The following is a 22,767-nucleotide window of genomic DNA, read 5'->3' on the forward strand; positions in this document are numbered from 1 at the left end:
CATCATCATCATCATCATCATCATCAACTTTATTTATAAAGCACTTTAAAACAACCACAGCTGACACAAAGTGCTGTACATTGGAACTGTAAAATAAAATTACATGAGATATAAGTAAAAACCAAATAAAAGAAGAGTGAAATCATTAATTACTACTTCTACTAACTACTTCAATTAAAAGAGAAACTAAGTCTCACTGAGGTTAAAAGCCAAGGAATAAAAGTGGGTTTTAAGACGTGATTTAAAAGTGGACAGTGAAGGGGCCTCTCTAACGTGCATGGGCAAATTATTCCATCATTTTGGACCTACAATAGAGAAGGCCCTGTCCCCTCTGAGCTTCCTCCTGGATCTCGGTACCTCCAGGAGCAGCTGGTCAGCTGACCTGAGAGACCGACAGGGTATGTGGGGATGAAGAAGCTCAGAGAGGTAAGGCGGTGCAAAACTGTGAAGGCCTTTAAAAACAAACATAAGAATTTTAAAATTAACTCTAAAAGACACAGGCAGCCAGTGCAGAGAGGCTAGCACGGGGGTTATATGCTCTCTTTTTCAAGTTCCTGTTAGGAGTCATGCAGCCGCATTTTGAACCAGCTGCAGACGTGAGAGCAATGACTGACTGACCCCCACATAAAGTGAGTTACAGTAGCCCAGGCGGGAAGAAATAAAAGCATGGATCACTGTTTCAAGGTGCTGCCTCGAAAGAAAAGATTTTACTCTTGCCAGTCGCCTTAAATGATAAAAACTGGACTTCACCACTGCTATGATTTGGTTGTCCAATTTAAAATCACTGTCCAACTTAAAACCAAGGTCAGTAACAACAGGTTAAAAAATAGACTTCCAGGGATCCTAAAACAACAGAGGAGGACTCACAGGGACCACTGGATCCAAACACCAACATTTCTGTTTTCTTTTCATTAAAATTTAAAAAGTTTAGAGCCAACCAAGCTTTAATGTCATCTAGACATGTCAAGAGAGGTTTTTTATTTAAATTCTTTGAAAATATTCTGAATGTGATAACTTGAGAACAAGGATTTTGGAATCTATACCATAGGTGTATCTACTAGGAGGCTGAGGGGTACCACTGGCCGCCGCCAGTATTTTTAGACTTTGTGAACCACACAATTACACACATTTTAAATTTTAAGGTTTTGTGTTGAAAAATGTGCAGTGGTTGTTCAAAAAAGGGTAAATCATATGAGATCTGTATTTTCTTTAAACATAAATTTCAGTTGTATGCTGGATACTATCCTTGCAATGTTTCATTATTAATCAAAATAGTCAGTGAAACCAACACAAACCATTTTTATCTGTTTTTGGGGGGTTTCTTTCAAATGAACTTTGGTCTAAAGTAATGCAGAGCTAATGCATGATTCTTTCTCTCTGTCTCCTGCACACGCACCATTAAAGAACAAGCTTAGAGTTACTATGCAATGAAAGCAATTCACAAAGGGGGAATCCCGGTCAAAGAGTGTGCTGACAGGCGTGCATATTCACGGGGGAGCGGTGGGGAGGGGAGATTATTTAGGCCAAAGATTAATTGGCGGAAATAAAAGATTCATGTTCATGGCAAAGTTCATTAAAATCTTCAAAGGATTTTTTCTTTCTTTAGAATGGGTCAGCGAGATATTTGAGGAGGGCTAGAGCCAAGGGGGAAGCGCAAGAGCTGTCCCTTCCATATTATTTCACACGTGTGCGTGTCTGTGTGGGTGTGTATTTATCAAAATGAACAGTGTAGTAATATTGCAAGCAGTAGCTACTTATATTTGTGCCCATTGTAAGTCTGCTTCGTGGGTGTACTGTATTACAACTGAATTAATGAAGTAAGATAATATATACTTGTTGTTCTTCATTAAGCAGGACATGTTGAGTGTTTTTGTGTGCATGTTTTGTTTCCCAAACGTTTGTCTCTCAAATCCATGGGTGGTATGTAGCAACCATTCAACAAACAAACAGTAATTAGTTCTCGTAATGGTTCTCCATTACATTTCTCAGCGGCCAAACTCTTTGAAAGGCAACCCAAGCACCGTTGCGTTATAATTAACAATAGCTTGTGTATTCCCCCAGAGGTGACAATTTATGGGTGAGAGGTGGAACGAAGGAGAAAGGAAGAGAAACTTGTATGTGTGTTTGTGTTTTTCAGTTCTTTATGAGTGTTTCCATTTTCTTGGTGTAGTTCTAGAAATCTCAAGTATGTGGTTATCCTAGCCGTCTTATTAGTTCTACTGTTGAAACTGGTTTCCAGCCACATCTTTTCATACCCATTTGTCGTGGCCAGTTTCCTTTTTTAAAATAAATCCTGAATGTCAATTAAATGTTGCTGCCAACTCCTGCTTTTGGTCCTTAGAAAAATTAATGGCTAGGTGAGTGTCTGAACCACAGTACAGCTGGCCACTCCGTTTATACTCAATTTGTACCATCCAAAATCTCCCCTTTCCAGCCCTTCTTAGGTATCATGGGTAATTACCAAGACAGCAACAAAAGACTGATTATTCACCATGTCTTGTAGAGCCAAGCCCATAGCTTCAAAGTTAGGATTTAATATAGTCAGTTAATGAATAGTTGATTTAGGTGTTTTCTGCTTTCAGCCAGATATAGTTATATGCTTTGTAATAGGGGTTTCATGTTAGGCTGATTCCATCATAAATTTACCGTATATGTAAAAGTGCAGACCGAGCTGTGTGGTAATCTTGTAATGTGAAGTGAGTGAATAGAAAGCTGAAACCAGTGTTTTGCTAAAGTGCAGTTAACCTGGGGTCTGATCGTTTCTGTGATTTTAATACCACCGTCATTTGGAAAAGCATTTTACAGAAGAATTACCCAGAAAGTATCAAATGAAATCATAGTGTCTGCTATTATTACGAGCACTAGTAGAACAAGAGTGATGCTGTTAAAAAGTACTACATCTACAGTCAGCAAGGATCAAATGTGTATCAATACAGGTGAAGGATCTTTCAGGCTCAGCCTTTTTTTTACAGTTGATAGATGAATGAAGATGATGTGAATATTAACCCTTTTCACCACCTGTGTCTCTGTAGGTCTCTGCAAGACTTATCCAAGCAGACAGAGTTGCCTTACGGTACAGTGTTGGACTCTGCAGTTTATGACCAGGTGCGCTCCAAGGCAATGAACCCCTTTGAAAGGGATCCCATGTACTCCCAAATGTGGCGGATGATTAACCGCACAGGAGGAGGCGATAATAACGTTGAGGAGTCAAAAGAAGGCATTCGCAAGGTACGTCTTTTCATTTTTTATTTATTTTTTTGGTTAATTAAACTTTGGCACACACAAAATGATTGTGGTTAATGAAATAAACACCGGAGTCGAGTCATTCCCCTGATAGGGTTTGAATGAACAGGACAGGTGGAGAAGGGCAGCAGCATCAGTGCAATTATTTGTTACTCAGAACACATTGGAAACATAATTTGCTATAATTTGATCCTGTCATTTTTGAGAACATACATACCAAAAAATTGGTTGTAGAGTGAACTTCCCTGAAGGGCAAAATGACATCTACCTCAGAGGAGAGGATTTTATTCATATATTATATATTCTTTGTGACATATCTGCACGAACATATTTTTTGGATTATGTTATAATTCAAGTTACAGTTTGCCGGTGGTGTTAAATATCTCTTCGACAATATAAAAAAATAGCAAGGATTAGAGGATTAGGGGGATTTGAGTACTTCTAAATCAGCTTTTACTGTTCACTTTAAAAACATACAGATGGGTGTCAAATTAAAAGAAATGTCGTGAGTCCCCTGGTGAAGTGAAGTGGTGAAGTGTGAGAAAAAAAAAATAGTGCAAAGTTTTTCTGAGTGTTCGCCTTTGAAACCATTGTCATCATAAAACTATTTTATACTGATGTCAGTGGTACCATCTAGTTCCTTAGTCTCTCTAGGGGGATGGGGGGAGGTCACTGAAGGGTTTACTGAGTGTAGAAATGATGTGAATCTGTGATACTGATGCTGTTACCACCTCTCACCGCAAATGAGCACTTGCGATTTTGAATGTTAGACAGCACTCTCCACCACCATCATCGAATCACCAAATGAGGAAATGTGCTTTGGAAGAATAATGCTCATCGGTCCAGCAGAGGTCCAGAAACTTGGAGAATCAATGCCGAGCGGGGGAGTTGAAGCTGCTCTGGATGCACAAAATCTTACTAAAACACATTATATTGGCTTTTCACTTTATTTGTCACCCTTCTGCATTTCATGGTATAAGGCAGCATCCCTAAAAAACAAAAACTCCTTAGTGTTGTGGCTCAATCTCTCTCCATGAATCACCCGACATCTTTGCTCTCCAAGAGGGCAAATTTACTTGAAAGCATTGCTGTCCAACATATTGTTAAATGTTCAGACTCATCATAAAATTTGTCATGTGACTAAGGCGCACGTCACACACTGTGCGCATATGTTTTTGGCAGCTGGAGTAGATTTTCACGTTCCAAAGGTTTTCATGCTCCTTTGGCTGCTCGCAAGAAGGAAAGAATTTCAAGTTTTGCTATCGTGTATTTTTAATACAGTGATATTTGTGACCATTCATCTTTAGTGTGCGTATGTTTGGATGTATTATGGGTATTGAACAATTTCTATTGTTGGGATCTTGTCTTTTAAAAGTTTCACAGACATTTCCTATTCTTTCCAACATTCACTGTCATTACTATGTTTTTATGTACTTCTATGTACTACCCAGTCATTTATATCAGGTGCACTAATATGCAGATTAAAGTTTCTTATTTTTTTTCTTACATAAGTTATGCAAATATCAGTGCCCATTCAGCATTTGCTAGTAATGCCTAATTCATAATGCATAGTACAGAGAATTGAAGATGTTTACCGTATGGTCTACAGTGCATCCTTACAAAGCACCGACTCGGCCCTGTTTTGACATGCCGCTCATGTTACAGGGTCGTCTGTGTTGATCGGGGATAAATGATGTTAATGATACACAGATAACGTTCGCATGACTAAATACTTAATTCCCTTGGTGATTACCCAGCATCATAAATACCTGACTGCTGCATCTCATTTGCATGCATCCCACTTTCTGTTTGCATCGTGCTTCGCTCTTCCAGAGGGTCCCACTTTCTCCTTTCTCCTTCCAGAATATATTAGACTTAAACCGGAGCCAGCATTGGAAGGAGTGATGAAAGTGGCACACGGTAGTTTTAAAATTATGCCTTCAATCCAGTGTCTAATAAGATGTAAGAGTGGAACCATTAACACTTACTAAGAATAATTTTTTGTTGGTGATGTAAACATGTATACTTAATTATTAGTATCCCCAGAAACACAAATAAGGTAGTATTTTATTGCAAAATAAGGTTGTTTGTTGCACCAGCAAAAGTATTTATCACCTTCACTACAAACTTGACACCGACAGCTTGAGAAAACACGCTTACCTAGTGAGCTGACATCTGTGATTCTGGCATAATGGGTTGAGAAATAGTGGCACCAAAGACAAATCACACCTCGAATTTTCTGTAACGATTTTTTAAAATTGTGGTATTTCTGCAGCACATGGGCTATCACAAGCTAGTATGGTACAGAGAGATCATGAATACACATTGTCATTTGATGGCTTTGCTCGGGAGACAGTCCTGTTCACGAACCACGGTGAAACCTGTCATTATGGCAACACATAAGATAATAGTGTGCTCTCCCACCACTCTGGATATTTGGTTCACATGAAAACAGCAGGTCATAGCCGTGGCGCTCGCCATTAAGGTCGACAAGACCAAAGTCAAACTCCGATTGGCAGCAGGAAGTTGTGGGAAAAAAAATCTGTTACACCCTGCGTGCGAATCACTGGAATACCACACTTAACAAGAACAACTCGAATGTGAAGTATCACTGCAACTGTACAACCCAGGGGAACACCTGAACCTCCCTATGTGATGCAATTCAGACACAGTGTGCACGCTTTAAATGAGTTCATGGCCAGAGACACTGTCAGACATCATGCTGTTGCAGAAATGTAAAAGTCCAGTTCCTGCTAGCAGACTGGGTTGGGGCGACTCATAAATATATATCAAGAAGCAGTTCTTCTGGGCAGTGCTTCAGTAATTATCAGCTGAGACTGAATTTTCCATGATAAGTAAGTCATATGAAAAAAAAAGGGCTGCTTTTCAGAAGCAGCGCAGTGGGAGGAGGCAGGACTGACAAGAGGCAGGACTGGATGAAGGTTTTTGAGAGAGGATCTGCTTTTTCATGGATAAATTCTCTATGACAGGGGTGACACCTCCAGAGTGGCAAGCAAGCACTGCAGAGCAGAACTGAGAGCGAATACAAGAAGGAAGCCGATATCCCCTCTGAATATGTCTCTCTTGATTTTATACTTTACTTTTCTTTCATCCCCTGCTCTGCATTTCTGTTCCTTTCTTCTCACCTGCATCTATTTTCCCCCTCTTTTTTAATTCTTTTGCACTGCACCACCGAATATTTGGCTGTTAGCGTTCTATCGCTCCATCGCGCCCCGCCTCCCCCACTCTCGACTCCTACCCAAATCTTTCTTTCGTTCTCTGCTTCTCCTTATAATATTTCATTCTGCAACCCCGCTGTCTCTCTGTCTGTCTTTTTTTCATCTACTTTGTGTTAAAAGCTACAGGGTGCACTCTAGTGGTTCACTAATGCCTGTCCCTCTCTGCTGACTGCATTGACACAAGCTGATTTTTTTCCCCTTCTGCTGCAGTGCCACTGACAGTGACACTGCCGCCTTTACTGTGTACGTTTAAGCAAATGAATCAGATTATCGGTTTAATTATTCCTAAATTTGGTGGAATTGGGAAACACTGGATACATCCTCTGCATTATGTACATGCAGAGCTTACCAGTCATTGATTTTTCCTTTAGAGAAAACATTTTGTCAATGTGGAGACTTTCAACCTGTTAAGAATTCTTCTCATGCTGACAAATACATTTAGAAGGTAGTAAACAGACCCCTGAAATTATTTATTTTTTTAAGCTAGAGGCTAGACGCAAAGCTATAATATTATTAACAGACTCCATGAGCCAGACTTTTTTGGTTTTCTGTCTTTGTCTGATTTATTCTGATCCGTTTGTCTTCTTCAATCCCGTCCCGTTTGCTATATTTGATTCCTGTGAGGTTAAGAACTTGATATATTTCCCCCCTCAGTGTCATGCTCTCTCGCTCCCTTCTTTCTCTTCCTGCACTTTCTCTCCGTTTTTTTTTCTCCTCTTTCCCAATAAACCTCTTACCCCTCTCCGTCACCGTTGTCTCCTGTGCACTATGGATTTTCTCCCTTTTCAGTTTCGATCCCCCGTGGCAGAATAATATTATATGTCAGAACAGGTCAGCGTCTGGGCTGTCTCTGCTATCACTCACACACAAACGTGCAGCCTACACACGCACATAAACGCACATACACAAAGACCTACTCAGATGCAAACACAGATACAAAATTTGCATTTCCCTAAGTAGCATGCTTTACACATGCAGTAACACATTTCCCCTTATGCGCGCCTTGCATACTTTGATACACAAACACACACCAAGCCAGCCAAGCGCTTCAGGGTGAGGCCTGTCACGGAGTAATATATGTGTCGCTCCCATTTCAGTCAATGATCAAGGTACTCAATAGAGTGAGAGGTGTTGCACCTCCGCCTTGATATCTCATTAACTTTGTGTCACATATGATATCTAAGACCGCTGTGCTCTGTGTCACTGTTTGACATAATGGCATCCTCATTTAAGTCAATGGAGGACTTACTTGTGGTCCCCTCTGTTTATTATTGCATTGTCTCAAGAGTGAAAGCAAAGTCTTTTTTTTGTCTGTCAGTATCAGTTACTTACCCTCTAAATTATATGAAACCCTTACTGACATAGATAATAATAAGATGCGCCGATATTAGCGACGGTAACTGTAGAATCTCGCAACTCCTCCACTGAGCACTGTCTTACGTTTTCTTTATATGACTCTATATGGTTAATAAAATGCTTTACTTATGCGACTATAGTTTAAAGCCTCATCTAGTGATTTTTGTTGTTGATAATAATTTCAGCCAATGTGACAGGAGACTGTACCATGAAATGGAAACGTTTTCCACTGAGCGCCGTTTATGTCCTAATACTATAGCACGTACATGCGTGCTTGGCATACTCTGTCACATTTCACTTGAAGCTCGCAAAACTAAAACCTTCAGATTTGCATGTTTATTCACATACGTGCCAATGCTGACACGTACACACACCTGACTCGGTTGAATTAAGTATCCCTGTGTGAATATTTGACAGCTACTCTCTGTCAGGCTTTAAGAGTCTCTGATGACCGCTGAGTGATTTTAGAGTTGAGTGGATTGCCAGTGAGTGATTTTCTGTCTGTATGACTTTCTGCTCCACCATGGGAAGGTACCACTTTAGAAAATGCATCTTTTCTCCTCATGACATTGCCTACTATATATTACCGTTATTCCTAAAAAAGAAGAGCAGAAAGTATTGAAACCTTCACTGCAACATTATCAATGATAGCATGGGGAAGGGGGGGTTTCACGGTATAAAGGTCCTGTTCTCCAACAAAGACACGCAACACTGTGTGAATTCACTATCCTTCCAACCTGACCCTGCAATAAATAATTTTCAAAAGGACGATGAAGGCTTTGGAAAAAATTTTCCCATACTTGTAGCAGCCAATGAAAGCTTGGAAATGGATGGAGAAAAAGAGGTCAGACGAGTGGGCTGAAAGCAGTGAATCTGAAATTAAATGCTTCATACATTATGAATATATATGGATTATACTATAGAGGAGCATTTACTTCAGGTAAAGCGCTTTTACATAGCTGCTGTCACTTGTGAAGCCGTCTCTTCACTGAAAAATACCAATTTCTTGGATCTGAATTTCAAATTCTTATTACCTGAAAATGGATCTGACCCACTGAGCCAATAAGGTCACATCAATCAAGAGAAGCATATAATATATAAACATTAATTCACTTTCTATAATCCCTTAGTATGCTTTTGTCATATGGAAGTTTTCTGACCACACAGAATTGTCTTTCATTTTATTTCCTGGAGACAGGAAATAGAGGTAAAGTGAGTAGGAAAATGATGCAAAGTAAATGGCCCAGCCAGGCTATCAGGTCCCCCCACACGTCAAAAATACCTGTGAGCGATGCTATGTAATACTATGTAACGTTTACCAGTGAAGGAAAATTCCTCCACTTATCCTACATATGCTCAACTCCATTGTGCAACAAGCCATTTTCTGCCACTTAATTTCATCCTATCACCGTCTCCCCATTTAGCATAACGACTCTAGAAATTGTACTAAAAATTACCATCATCTCTTCACCTCTGCTGCATATATCTTGAAACAGGAAGTAAGTATCTGTATAATGTAAGCCTATAAGGTTTCGCCAATTTACCATAATGACTTCAGTGATGGTGATAAAGATTATGCCGAGTCCTCATCCAGATAGAGCTGGTGGCAAATCATCCAAGACCTGTTTGGATCCTTCAGCCATCACAGCACTCTAGAGGACAATCGAGACAAAGCAGAGGAGAGATGAAGGGAGGAGTGGAAGATGACATAGATGGCGAATTGGTGCTCGAGGAGTAGGAAGACGGAAATTGGGAAATTTAGGTGGCATGAGGGCGATAAAGGGGGGAGGGAGACGAACTAGTGAAAATTGAGAGAGTGAATGCATGTGGATATGAAGGGACAAGAAAGAAGTGCAAGGAGAGGACTGAAAGGAGGGATGATATAGAAATAGAGAATGAATAGGTAGACAGTGACCTAGACAGAACTGAAGAAAAGGATTAGCCATATTTTGCTAAAACATATTTTTTATTTACTATATTGTTTATTTCTTACAGTTTCACTTTTGCTGTAGCAAGGCCTTAAATGCATACATATATGAGACCAATGATTCTGAGTGCTATGCTCTGAAAGGGTTACAAGCACTTGGAAGGGAATAACTCCCTTTTAACAGGAAGAAGCATTTAACAGCCATGTTTCCAGTTTCTGATTAGTTTCATTTTTAGTGGTTGGTTATTTTTGCTGTTTGCCCTCCATTCAGATTTAAGAACCAAACTCGTTAAAAAAACTGCTCCTTTACAACATAAGCCATCCACTTGACGGCTGATGCTTGCCCCATGCATTCAAATGTGAAGCCAAGGGGTCCTTAACAAGTATCTTTTGGAAGTGAGATTCACCGCTATGAAAACCCAAGCGTGTCGCTGCATCAAAGTCAAAGGACACGTTGTTTGTGAGACTCCAGCGACTTTGATAAGACACTGAGAAAGCACAGGGATTCAGAACAGGTTAATGAAAAATCACCCGCCCATTTAAGGTTTATGAGCGCTTGTTCACTGCCTTTCTCTCTCTTCATTAGTCAGCCATCCAGTGTGAATCAGCGAGGTGGACTGGGGGTGTGTGGGGAGATTATGTTTAAACAGAGGATAACATTGAAGCTCACCCCAGATGCCTCACTTTGTGTGCGTGTGTGAGTGCAGGCACATGTTACTCTTCTCTCAATTTAGAGAGGCCTCTCTAACACCTGTTTACCCTCTCAAATCACGGTTAACATTGTATCTGTAGGCAGCAGTGCTCTCTGAGTCTGTATGTGTTTGTATCAGTGTCACAGTTCTTTAAGGACCTCCTGCCAACCACCCATTGGTCAGGGAGTTGCCAAGGTTACCGAGCAGGGTGGCCCAGCTGTGCTCGGGGTGACAGATCTCTGTGTTTATGATTCCTCTCCCCCTGTGTTTGAGAGGGGTCGACTTTTCATGAACAAAGCTCTCAGGTCCCAAGGTTGCCTACAGCTATGTGACTTGTATCGCTTACATTGCACCCACTAACACAATATTCTCCCTGCGCTTCCTCTTGTCACTCCTTCAATTTTGTTTCTTTCTTCCTCGTGTGCTCTTGGTTCCTCTTTTTTGCTGATGTTGTTGCACTTCTGTAGTCCGGAGTGACACTTGCGGTATTTTTGTGCCTGAGCCAGTGCTCTGACACGGTGCGCTTACAAGAGGGGTTGAGGCAAGACCCGTTTCATTAGATTTTTAAAAATTGATGCCATATTTACGTGTTTGTCATGTATTTTATTGGATTTGAATGAAATCTCTGCTGAGCCATATAAGCCCGTGATATATATCTGTCACTATGCCATGGTATGACTGCTGCAATATCCTCTGTAATAATCCAGGCTATGCTACAACCAGAAAATGCCTTTTTTGGCTGCTGGGCTCTCTCATTTTCTATTTTCTAGTAGTGCAAATCACCCCGACAGGAAAAAGAGAAAGCTCTTTTCCTGCAGAGCCTGATAGCTCATTAGAATTCAACACAACAAGCCCAAACAGCAAACATATTTTCCTGCTGTTACAATTCTGTGCCTATGTGATGACAGTGTTTCTGTGTTGTGACTGAGATTTGGGGAAAGCAGATGAAAAGAGGACTAAAGACGAAGGAAATGGGGGTAAATTTACTCTCCATATTAAAGAGGGAAGATTGTAAGGATTGAAAGAGACATTTGAAATAAGGGAATTATAGATGCTAAACAAAAATGGAGAGAGGGAGAGATGGAAGTTCATCCTTGCTCGCTGTGGTGATTGATTAAAAACTGGCGTGTTTGCTGGAGATGTGACAAATCGGCATAGAGTGAAGGGAACAGAGGGAGAGAAAGTATTGAAGTAAGGAGAGGAGATAAGGGTTCGGTATGGTTAAAAAAAACTCAAAGAAGAGAAGAAGAAATATTTGTTATCTATTTCTATCTATTTATGTTTTCTTCTCTCTGTTCTTATATTTAAGAAGGATGCCGAAATTGCCTTCGTATCGGTTTCTCCTTCTTCTGCCGCCCAAGCGTCAATCCATCTGACAGCCGCACAACAGTCTTCTTCTGGATTTAGTTTTTTCTTCCTCCGTTTGCCTCCCTCACTCTCCGAGTCAGTGTGTGTTTTTCCTCTCGTTCCCTTTCATCCCGCGCTATACCTCTTGTGTCTAATAATAATTACAGCACCTCACAAAGAAATCAATGAAAGTCAGCAAATGAATGCAGCAATTTATAGACCTGCTTTATTGCTGGATATAAATTGCATTAATGCAGCACTTGGGAGCACACATCTGTGTTTGTGAACTCGTGTTTACATTTTAGTGTAGGTGTGTGTGTGTGTGTGTACAGTATACTGCTGTATGCAGGTCATAAAGGTATACCTGCATGTTCATGCAAAGCTCTATATCTGTGACACGGCTTTACAATTTGTAACCAAGAAACTTTTTTTTTGCATTAAAAAGAAAGAAAGAAAAAATAAAAACAAGTTTGGCCAAGAGATTTAAGGTCACGTCCTGTAGAAATAAGTTAGAGAAAATAGGAGAAACTGCTCAGAAGAAAAAAAATCCCTTGTTAGTCCATATTACTTTTCCCCCTCTCATTTTAACGGTCTTCCCCAGAAGAGTATGTGAGCTTGTCCAGGCAAGCATGTAATCCCGGCAATGCAACGTGCACTTGTTCATGATTCACTGTCCTCAACATATGCAGGACACATCCTCAATATTTGGCAGAAGGGTGCAAAAAAAGTGCAAAGATTTCCCATTTCTCCCTGTGTGATGTTATCGACCCTGCTGCTTCCCCTTTCAGTCCCTTGATTACCCAACAATCACCTGTAGGCCCCCACACAGTGGATATTTCCTTATCACTCCCTAGTTTTGGAACTGAGATCTACACTTTGATTTTGTTCTTCAACACATCGATTCCTTTTCTTTAGTTTTCTTTTTTGTTTTGTAGATACCCTGCTGTGTTTGGGATCATTGTCCTGTTGCCTGAACAAATTTCTGCCAAACTTTAGCTGTCAGACAGATGGCTTCGTATTTGCCTCTGAATACTTTGGAATACAGAGGAGTTTGTGGTCGACTCAGTGTCTTCAAGGTACCCAGACCACTGTGCTTGACAGCTGGTAGGAGGTGTTTGTGCTGATATGCGGTGTTTGGTTTTTGCCAAACATCTTCACGTTGGCCTCGTCTATCCAAAGGACATCGTTCCAGAAGCTTTCTGGTTTGATCAGCTGCAGCTTTGCAAACCTAAGCCGTGCTGCCATGTTGTTTTTATAGAGAGGAAGCTTTCTCCTGACAAACCTTAAAAAACAAGCCATACTTATTCAGCCTTTTGCTTACTATACTGTCTTGAACTTTAACATTTAAACTTGTGTTTTTGTTTGGTTTTGGTTTTTGTTCACTGATACATGCACAGTCTCACCTTGGGGAGAATTTGCTGGGATCTCCACTCCATTGTGGTTTTGTGTTAACGCATAGCTGAGTGCTCTACACCAACGGCCGCTTTTATAGTTACTGGTCATCAATTAATTGGAAGAATAGCCTAATACCAGGCCAAACACAGGTTAAACTCTGGTTCTGGTTCAAAGAAATTCTGTTTGGTGATCTTCTATGAAATGCACTGTCATGTACCCGTAACCATGCTTAACACTGCCGTAACAATATCCAATCCATTGCATGTTCCCCTCTCCCCTGCAACAAGATGGCAAACGTTGATAAACTCACATTCCAGCTGGTCTTAAGTTACTGTTTAAGCTCTTTGAGCTGTGCTGTTTTTAAAGACACTAACAAAAGGGAAACATGTCACAGTTTGCTTCTCATGTGTTTGGTAGAAATAAGCGCAGAAACAAATCATCTCCCCAACATGTTTCACATTCTGTACTTGGAGTGTTTAGTAAAAGAGAAAATAACAGAAATATTTCTTATTGTTTCCCCTTTTACTTTAAAGTTTTAAAGATATTATCTTGCAAACACCGAAGCTTTGCTATTATGCTTTTAATTTTCTTGTTTGTTTATTTTTTAGGTATATAAAGGATCTGGGTCTCTAAATATGTGAAGTTAAAAGTAGTCTTTAGCTAAAATGCTTTAAAAAATATGGTTGTGCTGCTTATGTTTTTGTTTTAGCCCAAATTAACTAGAATATACCTACTTATGTATCTTTAGATGCCAAATGCATTACTTGTAGTTGTAACTAGTTGTAAGCTGCACTTGTGTACTTGTAAGTTGTAACTAATACTTAACCAAACTTCAACAATAAGTCTCTCCAAAGTCTGCAAGCAGCTAAATTGAGTTATGTTTGCAGGATAACCAGCAACAAGCATTTAATTGAGAGAATATGATGTCCTCTTAGCTCTCTAAGGTTAAGATTTAGTATTTAGTAAGTATGAAAAAAGTCAGTATGTTGCTGTCTGTATCAACTGAGCTGAGTGGTGTATGAAGGTTTGTAGTGGTTTGTACCAAACTTTATTCATCAGCAAGCACAAACAGGTATGTATCGGTCAGTCTCCATGGGCATTGCTTTAATCAAGCTAAGCTTTCTCGCTTGTAAAACTATTTAGGAGTAATTTCATTTACATAGTTGGTGGTTAATTGGGTAACATAAAAGCTGTGTAGGTAGAGGAGATGAAACCTGTAGTCAGTGTAAGATGTTAGAATAAGAATACTGAATATTGAAGTAAAAACTGCTTTGATTTTTTTTGGCAAGTAGCATAAAGCATATTTGAGAGTTTAAGCAAAAACACGTGTTTTAATCTTACAGTAGTGTAATCTAAAAAAGCATGTAATTTTATCCTTTGTGGGCAGTTGCTGTTGAGAACTGTGTGTTCTTCTTCCTGAAAAGCTTTCACTTTGCTCAAAACGTAGAAGTTTGCAGCCTTAATGATTTCTCCTACACCTTTAATGAGCCAGCCCACATTCTAACAAGACTAACAAGAGATAACCATGCAGAAAAAATAATACCAAAGTTATCTACTCATTGCAGAGAAATTGATATAAAAAAAAACGTCTAGCAATTAGATGATACACATAAAAGAATTTTGATTTTACAATACAGACAACACCATAATTTGAATGGGCAATCTCAATTCCAAATAGTAATTAAAATGATAAAACATTCCAACAACCTTTTTTTTTTTTGAGGCAATAAGATTAATTTTTTTTTTTCATTGAATTCCTTTTTATCTATTACTGAAGTCCAAGATGAAAAAGATAGCACATAATTATTGTATTTATAGGCCCTGCTGGAGATTAAAATGCACACAGAGTCTGGCTGAGAGAAATATGAAAGGGAGCACAACAGCAATTAGGCCAATAGAAGCGCAAAGAGCAAAGTTGTGAAAGTTAGACAATAGTATTATTCAAAGAGCCAAATGCTCTTGCTGAAAGAAAGAAAAATAACCGTTTTTTAAACACATTTTTCATCTGCCGGCTCTCCGTCATGTCTATCCAACTCTGCAACCTGAAGCAAACTGTTAGATTACATCTTAATTTCCCAGATAAAAAGAGGCTGAAACTGAAAAAACAGAGAATGGATCACAGTCCCCTGTGTTTTGAATGAAAGTGGAAAGGGCAAGTTTAATCTCTGGATTGTAGATTAATTAGGGGGACAAAGTAAGAGGTGGAGGGAATTTAAAAGAGAAAAAAAAAGCATTTTATTAATGGTTTTGTGGTGGTATATCTGGTTACAATTGACCCTCATCTCTTATCGTCGCCTCACGTTCAACACGTTCTATTTTTCATTCTCTCCTCCCTCCCTCTTCTAATATTTCTTAGCCTTTTATTTATTTCTCCCTTGTCTTCTTATGTCTACACCACTCTCACTGTGAATAGAAGGCTTCTCTTTCTTTCTTTTCTTTCACCTACATGTCCTGCTCTTGTCCTTCACCTCCTCTTTTTTTTCTCCTCAATGGTGTTTGTCTTCATTTTTTCACTCCTTTCTGTTTGATGTCTCCTTCTGTGTTTGCATCATCTATCCCCTTTTCTATCCCTTCCATTCATTCTCTTCACTTCACCTATACTCTTGGGCTTCTCTTCATTATCAAGGTGTTTTCACATCCACACTCCTTTCTCTCTCTCTGTGCCTCTCACTCTTTTCTCCCCTGTTCTCCTCCATACTTCTTTTTCCACTGTCCTCTCATTTTCATGCGACTCACTGGGCAGCCACACTCAGCGTCTTTATCTCTGTTTGTGGGAGAGGAGGCAGCCCAGTGCCAGCAACTAATGGACTTTTGGAGAACACAGACAGCCATGCATCACAGTCTGGAGAACTACATAGGGAGAAAGAGAAGGAGGATTTGGAGGGAAGCCAAAGGGAGAGTGATTTGGGACAGAGAAGGAAACAGACGAATGAGGGAAAGAGTGATAGCGAAGAAAAAAATTAAAGTTAGAGGATCCTCTCAAGCAATACATGGAAAGGAAATAGGGGAGAAAAATATTTTGCTTGTGGGAGCTATAATCAATAAAGGCATCTGTAAAAAAAAAAAAATCTTTACAGATTTAACACTGCACATCTTTCCTTAATTTACCAATGCAACTTTGTCAGCCAGCTTCATCATAGTCATGCAAACAGAGAAAATGCCTATAAACATTTTTTTAAAAAGTGATGTGGTTTAAAAGCTTTTTCCAAATGGTGGCAAGAAGAGTTAGAAAGTGACTAAAGAGTTTTTCAGTTTGAAGATTATTCAACTATAGGATTACTTGGACAACAAAGTTTTTAGAAATAGCCTCTTTTCACACTTTTTGTAGTAAAAATATAAATTCAAGATGTGTGTGGATAAGTTCTTTCTTTTTGCCTGTTATCATCTCAGATATTAGAATTTTGATTTGACAGAATTGTGGGAAAGCTGATCATCACGATCAATAGACTAGCTATTTAATTTCCATATACCCTTGACCAGCTGTTGTAGCATGCCATGAAGGAGGAAAAATGAGTTGTTGTAAATATGTGTAAATTTCGTGGTTAATGTTGAACATTGCCACAAGCCCAAGGCTTTTTAGATGCAAGAGGGAGATTGGTTCTCAGCGCTACACTTCTGTCCTGTGAAGCCTCCCTCTGTGGCATTAAACCACTTCCAAAGAACCTTGAAGGCAGGTTGTGAAAGTATGCAAAGGATTTATGATGCCATACAGTATCAGATTGGTAAAAAAAAAAAAAAATAGAAATCTACTAAGAAAAGAGTGTGTTGCATTCTAACATAATTGTGTAATGCAATCTTAAATAAATAAAGAAAATCTGTCTGTGGATGTTAAATGTAATAGCTTCTTTGCCGAATGAGGGAGTTTAGCTAAAGTCCTGCTCACTTTATTACATCTGCAAAGCTTTGCTGAAAGTCAGCCAGATTTAAGTTCCCAGTAACAAAAACTCTGGCCACCCAAAGAGAACAGAATTCACAAGTAGAAAATGTATTTTTTGTATTTGAAATGTGCCTCCAGATACACAAAAGCAGAATGAACACTGTGAGCTGTAACTTACATCTTAGCAGGTAAAATAGTCTCTGATGTCTAGGTCGCACCTATAGGTGAGAAGAATCCAAAGGATGCATGAGTCTGGAGGTGCACACAAACAAGTTTCTTAGCCAGTAATGCATTGCAGAGTTATGACCTCTAGTTGGAATGGAAAACAGAGTTCCAATGACACACACCTACACATCCAGCGACTTGCAGAGTAGTTACAGCAGAGTTCATTTCCACACTGCACTTTCTTCCTTCATGGGCGGTTTGTGGTCAGGTGGACATTGAAATGTATCTGTAATAACCAAGTGCAGGCTTTCAATGGCAAACTCATTCCCAGTCTACAGCGGACCCCCATCAAACTGCAAGGCATGCATCTTTAAGTATGCTGACAGCCTGTGAGGGCAGAAACTCTAATTTGCACTGAAGATCTTATCATTCACCTCAGGTCTGAGTCGAACTCCTGGCAGGTTTTTGTGAACCTTAGCCATAACTTAATGAATGCTGGGTAGCCTAGTGTCTGATCTTTTCTTTCCATCTGACAGGTGCTTGTGTTGACTGAATGAGTAAAGGTACATTAATGATTTTCACTCTGTCTCGCATGTTTACACGAGGAAGAGTAATGGCCTTTCAGTGATCAAGGCTAGCATCACCTTTCGGTCAGATAGGCCATAAATGCTGCATAAATAGCAGTCAAGTGATATTATAATGGCAGATGTTTTCAAATGAAGTTGTGGCTAAAGGGACTGTGTGATCTACAAGATTTGTTTTAGCAAACACCAGCTGTTCATTAATTTTGCGCGAGTGCGACTGCGGAACCACTCAAATTAACCGAAGTGTTGTGAAATACTGGCACAGCTTGTCAGTCACTCTGCTAACTGATGGTGATGTTCGGCTCCCTGACAGATCCTACGTGTCAGGCTTATTGACATTCATTTACTCATATGCTACAGTAGTATTTTCAGGTACTATACAGGTGAGATTTTTTTGTGAAATTCAAATTATTTTGGAATGAATAGAAACTATTGAGGAAAAAAAAAGTTACTTCTTTTAATTACCCTCGGGAGTCGATGGAGCTACAGTGACTGATGGTGTGAGAGCACTCATGCACCTAAATCTGTTGCTGGAAGAGCATCTGAGTGTATCAGTCATCATTTTCTCTCCTCGCCTTCATAACTATTTCTTTCCCACGGTTCCAATTAAAACTCCTCCAAATCAGGCTGTATTGCTTCCACATTAACATTTGCAAGACTTTTTTTCTTCTCCTCCATACAAGTAGTAAGATAACTTGAAGTTTTAATAGAAATTCCATCTGAAATAGACATGGAGTCTGTCTGCAATATGGGCCAGTGTTTTCCCTTGCAATTACTCCTTGGTGTTATGGAGGGCTTTTGACACTGTACTGTAACCATTTGGCACCAGAACTTACCACTGAGACCAATATTAATGAAGTAAATAGAGGAGGGCTGGCACGTTGAACTCTGCAGCCTGCATTTAATCAGTATTTTATACTCTTGGGCAACTAACATGTTAAACTGACAGGGGACATTCAGGATCATTGTTGAAACTGAGCCTGCATACTTACAACCAAAGTAGCGCTACAGTGATATGGTGTGCTTTCGACCTTCTTTGGGCTGTGATCTCTACAGTTCTTCCTTCCAAATTTATGCCAGAGGTGGATGGCTCTATTCACATGTCCTGATTCTTCACTTGTTTTCTTTTTGATGCGTGTCTGTGATTGCAAAATGTGTAACGTGACCACAGTGCAGAAATGTGCCACCTGCCAGATGAGGGCACAGTGTCTGGTCTCACTGGTGTTGACAGGGTGAGGAGCTCAGTAATCTGTGATGACCTTGAAGTCAGCCATTGATCCTTCGCACGGAGAGGCACAAGGTGGGAGACACAGTTCATACATTTAGTATTACCTGCTGAGCATGACCGAGTACATGGCGATCAAGGGGTTGACCGGCAAGACCTGCTCATTTATAGGTTGATGGGCAGATGGACAGACAGACATTCTGTAATGAATGCTCTGTCCGACAGGACTGATAGGATCACGTCCCTTTTTGTTGGTACGGCGATATTGCTCATGGAAGCCAATGGATTGTGACACTCAGTAATGAGAAGGTGGAATACTCGTAAGCTGTTTTTAAGTAGTGTGTTTTACTACCCTGACCTGCAGCATAAGGAAAACTGGAAAATCTGTGAGAAAATAAAAGGCCTGGATCCAGAGTTGCATTTATATAGTCACAAATGAACTAACTCAGAGGTGAGGGGCACTATAAGAAACTCTCTGCACCATTTTCATTTCTGTTAGTCAACCTGAACGCTGTCAAATGGGCTCGCAGGATGCAAGCAAATAAGGTTCTCTGTGCATGTCTGTGTAGAGACAGCGAGTACTTTCATAGCCTTGTGTTTTATGTTTTGAGTGTCACTTTTTATAGTAATTATTTCAGCATTGTCCAGGTATTAATGGCAACCCTATTGATATGCTTATGACTGTTAGCGGAACCCATAAAGGAAAATCTGCATACTGAATAGGTTCCAATTCTATGCTGCTGTCTCATCTGCAAGTCACAGCATGCTTTGTAATTTTTTTTTCACATTTAACTTGCTCTCACGTCTGTCTCAGTCTGTCACTGTCTGTGTTTGTCATGGACAGATTTTGCCTCTCTTGCCTTTTGTCTGTGTCAGTGTGTGTGTGTGCATCTTATAGCTTCTTCTCTGTTCTGCCACCCCGCTGTGCAAATGTTGATGTTGATGATTTTTTGATCAAAAAAACAAAGACTGCTTGAAGGAGACTCGGCGAGCTCATTCTCTGCCAAACCCAATACTCAGTTTCAAATTAAAGAAAGCGATCTGGATATGTATAAAGTTTAACGGGTCCTTCGTTTTCTCTCGCGTCACCTTTCTAGCAAGTTTTTGCAACTTCAACTTTTTCTTCTATTTTTTTTTTTTGTCAAGCACAGCTATAGAAAAAGAAAGAAAACATAGCTCTTCCTTTGACTCAGCATGTGAGCTCTCCTTTATTTTTGAAACTTTATCTGAGATTCATCAGTCTGTGTCTGTGTTTGTTTCACTGACTTTTTTGAGGACAGTGTCGGGGTTGTTGACCACCTTTGTTTTCTTTTTTAGGCAGAGAACATTTCACAGACATCCCCGAGAGTTTCTATTTGTTTGGCTCTCTGCCTTTACTTTCAGACACTTCTGCAGGGACCTGACACATAATCCTGGCTAGTTTATTCAAACAGTACACCAGTTCTTCACACATTCACTGATTCAGTTCATTTCATCTTCATTGTCAGGGCAAAGTTAGCCGGGCCAAGCTACAATCAGCATGACAAGCAATCACCCTGGACACTGCATTCTACTTTTAAATTTGATGCCAAGCATCAGAAATTTAAAAGGAACAACAAAAAAACGGTTTAATGACACGTGACCCAGCTGTGCATAAAGCTCAGCTGTTTCTGGATGTAGATGAATATATCTATATTTTCATTACATGTAATGTAGTTGCACTCTCTCAGACATCATTTCTTGTTTCTATTCTTAATAGAAATGTAAAGCATAGTCTAGAGCAAGTGGCCCTAATATAACTATAATTTCTCTCCTTTGATTCTACTCCTGTGATAAGTCAGGGATTTTTTTCATTGTCAACATTAATAATGTCTTGGTATGTTTTCATTTGGTGCACTGCAAAAATCTTTACAATTAAAGAGTACTTTAAGGTATTTGTGTAGACTATAGTAAGTATAATTCTTTAAATTAGTTACTGCTGCGTGTCGTCTTTGTTGTGGGCTGTTTAAGTTCCAATGTTGTGTGCTGCGTTGCCCAGCAACACTGCATGCATCTAACAGTAACCCAGGAAGTAAATGAACCTCTCTTGATATTTGTCACAAATTCACATCGTCTGGGTCTCCTAGAAAGCCAGAAAAAAATTGCAAAAGACAACACACACTCACAAAAAGATTCATACTTTGTAAAGCCATGCAAATATAACATAAGACTTCATTATGAAAAATACTGTTGAGCAAAGGGAAGATGAAAAGGAAACAGAGAGAAATAATTTTTTCTGCCAGATCCTATTAAGGCTGGCATCTTAGTTTTGGCTCACTGATCCGTCTCGGATGATCCGTCTTTCCAACATCTGTCTCCAATTACTTCTCTCTTCTAGTATCACATCTCTCATCGGCTTAACGGGGTCTGAGCAAAGATTTTCATAGAGCGTGGCAATAGGCGATTAATTTCTCTCTTTTCTTTGACTCCCTCTTCCTGGAGAAACAAAGACGACTAATGACAGCTGATGGTAATGAAACAACAGAGAAACAAAGGGAGGAGAGGGAGTGAAGAAGTTGTCATATTGCGTCTCTAAGGATGTAGGCGGCTGTTGCCACTAGAGCGAGCAGTCGGACGAAACAACTCAGGAGGAATTGGCGCAACCTGCATGCCAGGCTTTAGCACCTCAAACCTGGCCATCAGTATGTTGTTGGAAAAGGTAGATAATTATTCATTCACTAGGTAAGAATATAGATATTTTATATATTTTCATCTTCAGTCCAGTCCTTGTACCTGACCATTTTCAAAGAGATATATTCTTTGCTTCTCTGTTAAGTCCCTTAACACCGACCTATAAAAAAGCTAACTCTGGGAGCTAGTGTTGTGTCTACACATAACAGGCAACTTGGCAAAGAGCCAATTTTAAATAATGTCTTTAGGCACTTTGTTACTGGCAGCCTGTTGAAAAAAACTAATTTTCTCCTAATTTGTTTGTTGAATCTATGAAAAATCCCAAAGATAACATAGTTTGACAGGCATAAAATTGTATTTTTGCACCCAGAGAGCTATTAGGGGATCATTTGGCATATCTCGGCATGGTGTACAGTATGTGCTTTAAAAAACTTAAAGAAACTGGACAAGTGGAAGATCAAAAAAGAAGTGACAGGTCTCAGCAGATGAAAAGTACCTGAAAGTCTGGTTCTTAAAAACATCAGGGGAAAAAAAATCCAGCGAAGACCTGACACAGGACCTGTCAGATGCACGTGGCACCTCAGCTGATCCATCTGCTGTTCACCGAAGACTCATAGAAATAGTTTAAGAAGTCTAATGGAGTGAGTAAAACGCAAAATGTTGGTCAAATCATCTTTAGTTTATAGAGGAGGTGAAAGGCAGAGGTACAACAGTGAGTGTCTACAGCCATCCGTAAAACACGGTAGAGGCTCTGTCTTGGATTGGGGCTGCTTTTCAGCCAGTGCTGTTGTGAAAATTGATGGAACTATAAATGCAGCTTTTGATCCGACATGCAGTACCATCTGGAAAGCATCTTATTGGCAACGGCTTGATTATTTAGCCTGACAATGATCCCAAACACACAAACTACTTACCTGGATACAGTGGAACTCAAGCCTCATCAATATTGAAGCAGTGTGGGATCATCTTGACAGAGATCATAACAAAAGGCGACCAACATCCAAAGAAGAGCTTTGTTCTCAGTGAAGCCTGGCAAACTATTCCTGAAGACTACTTAAAGAATTTATA

The 22,767-nt window shown here is 39.7% G+C and overlaps 1 protein-coding gene across 3 annotated transcripts in view; it reads left to right on the forward strand.

The window, feature by feature from the left end:
- grid2 (glutamate receptor, ionotropic, delta 2) overlaps positions 1-22,767 on the forward strand; it is a 507,657-nt gene that overhangs the window by 436,102 nt on the left and 48,788 nt on the right. For all 3 annotated transcript variants that reach the window (XM_006789768.2, XM_006789769.2, XM_006789770.2), the window contains exon 13: positions 3,033-3,228. In XM_006789768.2, coding sequence (XP_006789831.1) covers positions 3,033-3,228 — 196 coding nt within the window. The remainder of the gene's footprint in view (positions 1-3,032; positions 3,229-22,767) is intronic.

The sequence above is a fragment of the Neolamprologus brichardi genome, chromosome 12 (assembly GCF_056152115.1).
Source record: "Neolamprologus brichardi isolate AB-2024 chromosome 12, ASM5615211v1, whole genome shotgun sequence".
NCBI lineage: Eukaryota > Metazoa > Chordata > Actinopteri > Cichliformes > Cichlidae > Neolamprologus > Neolamprologus brichardi.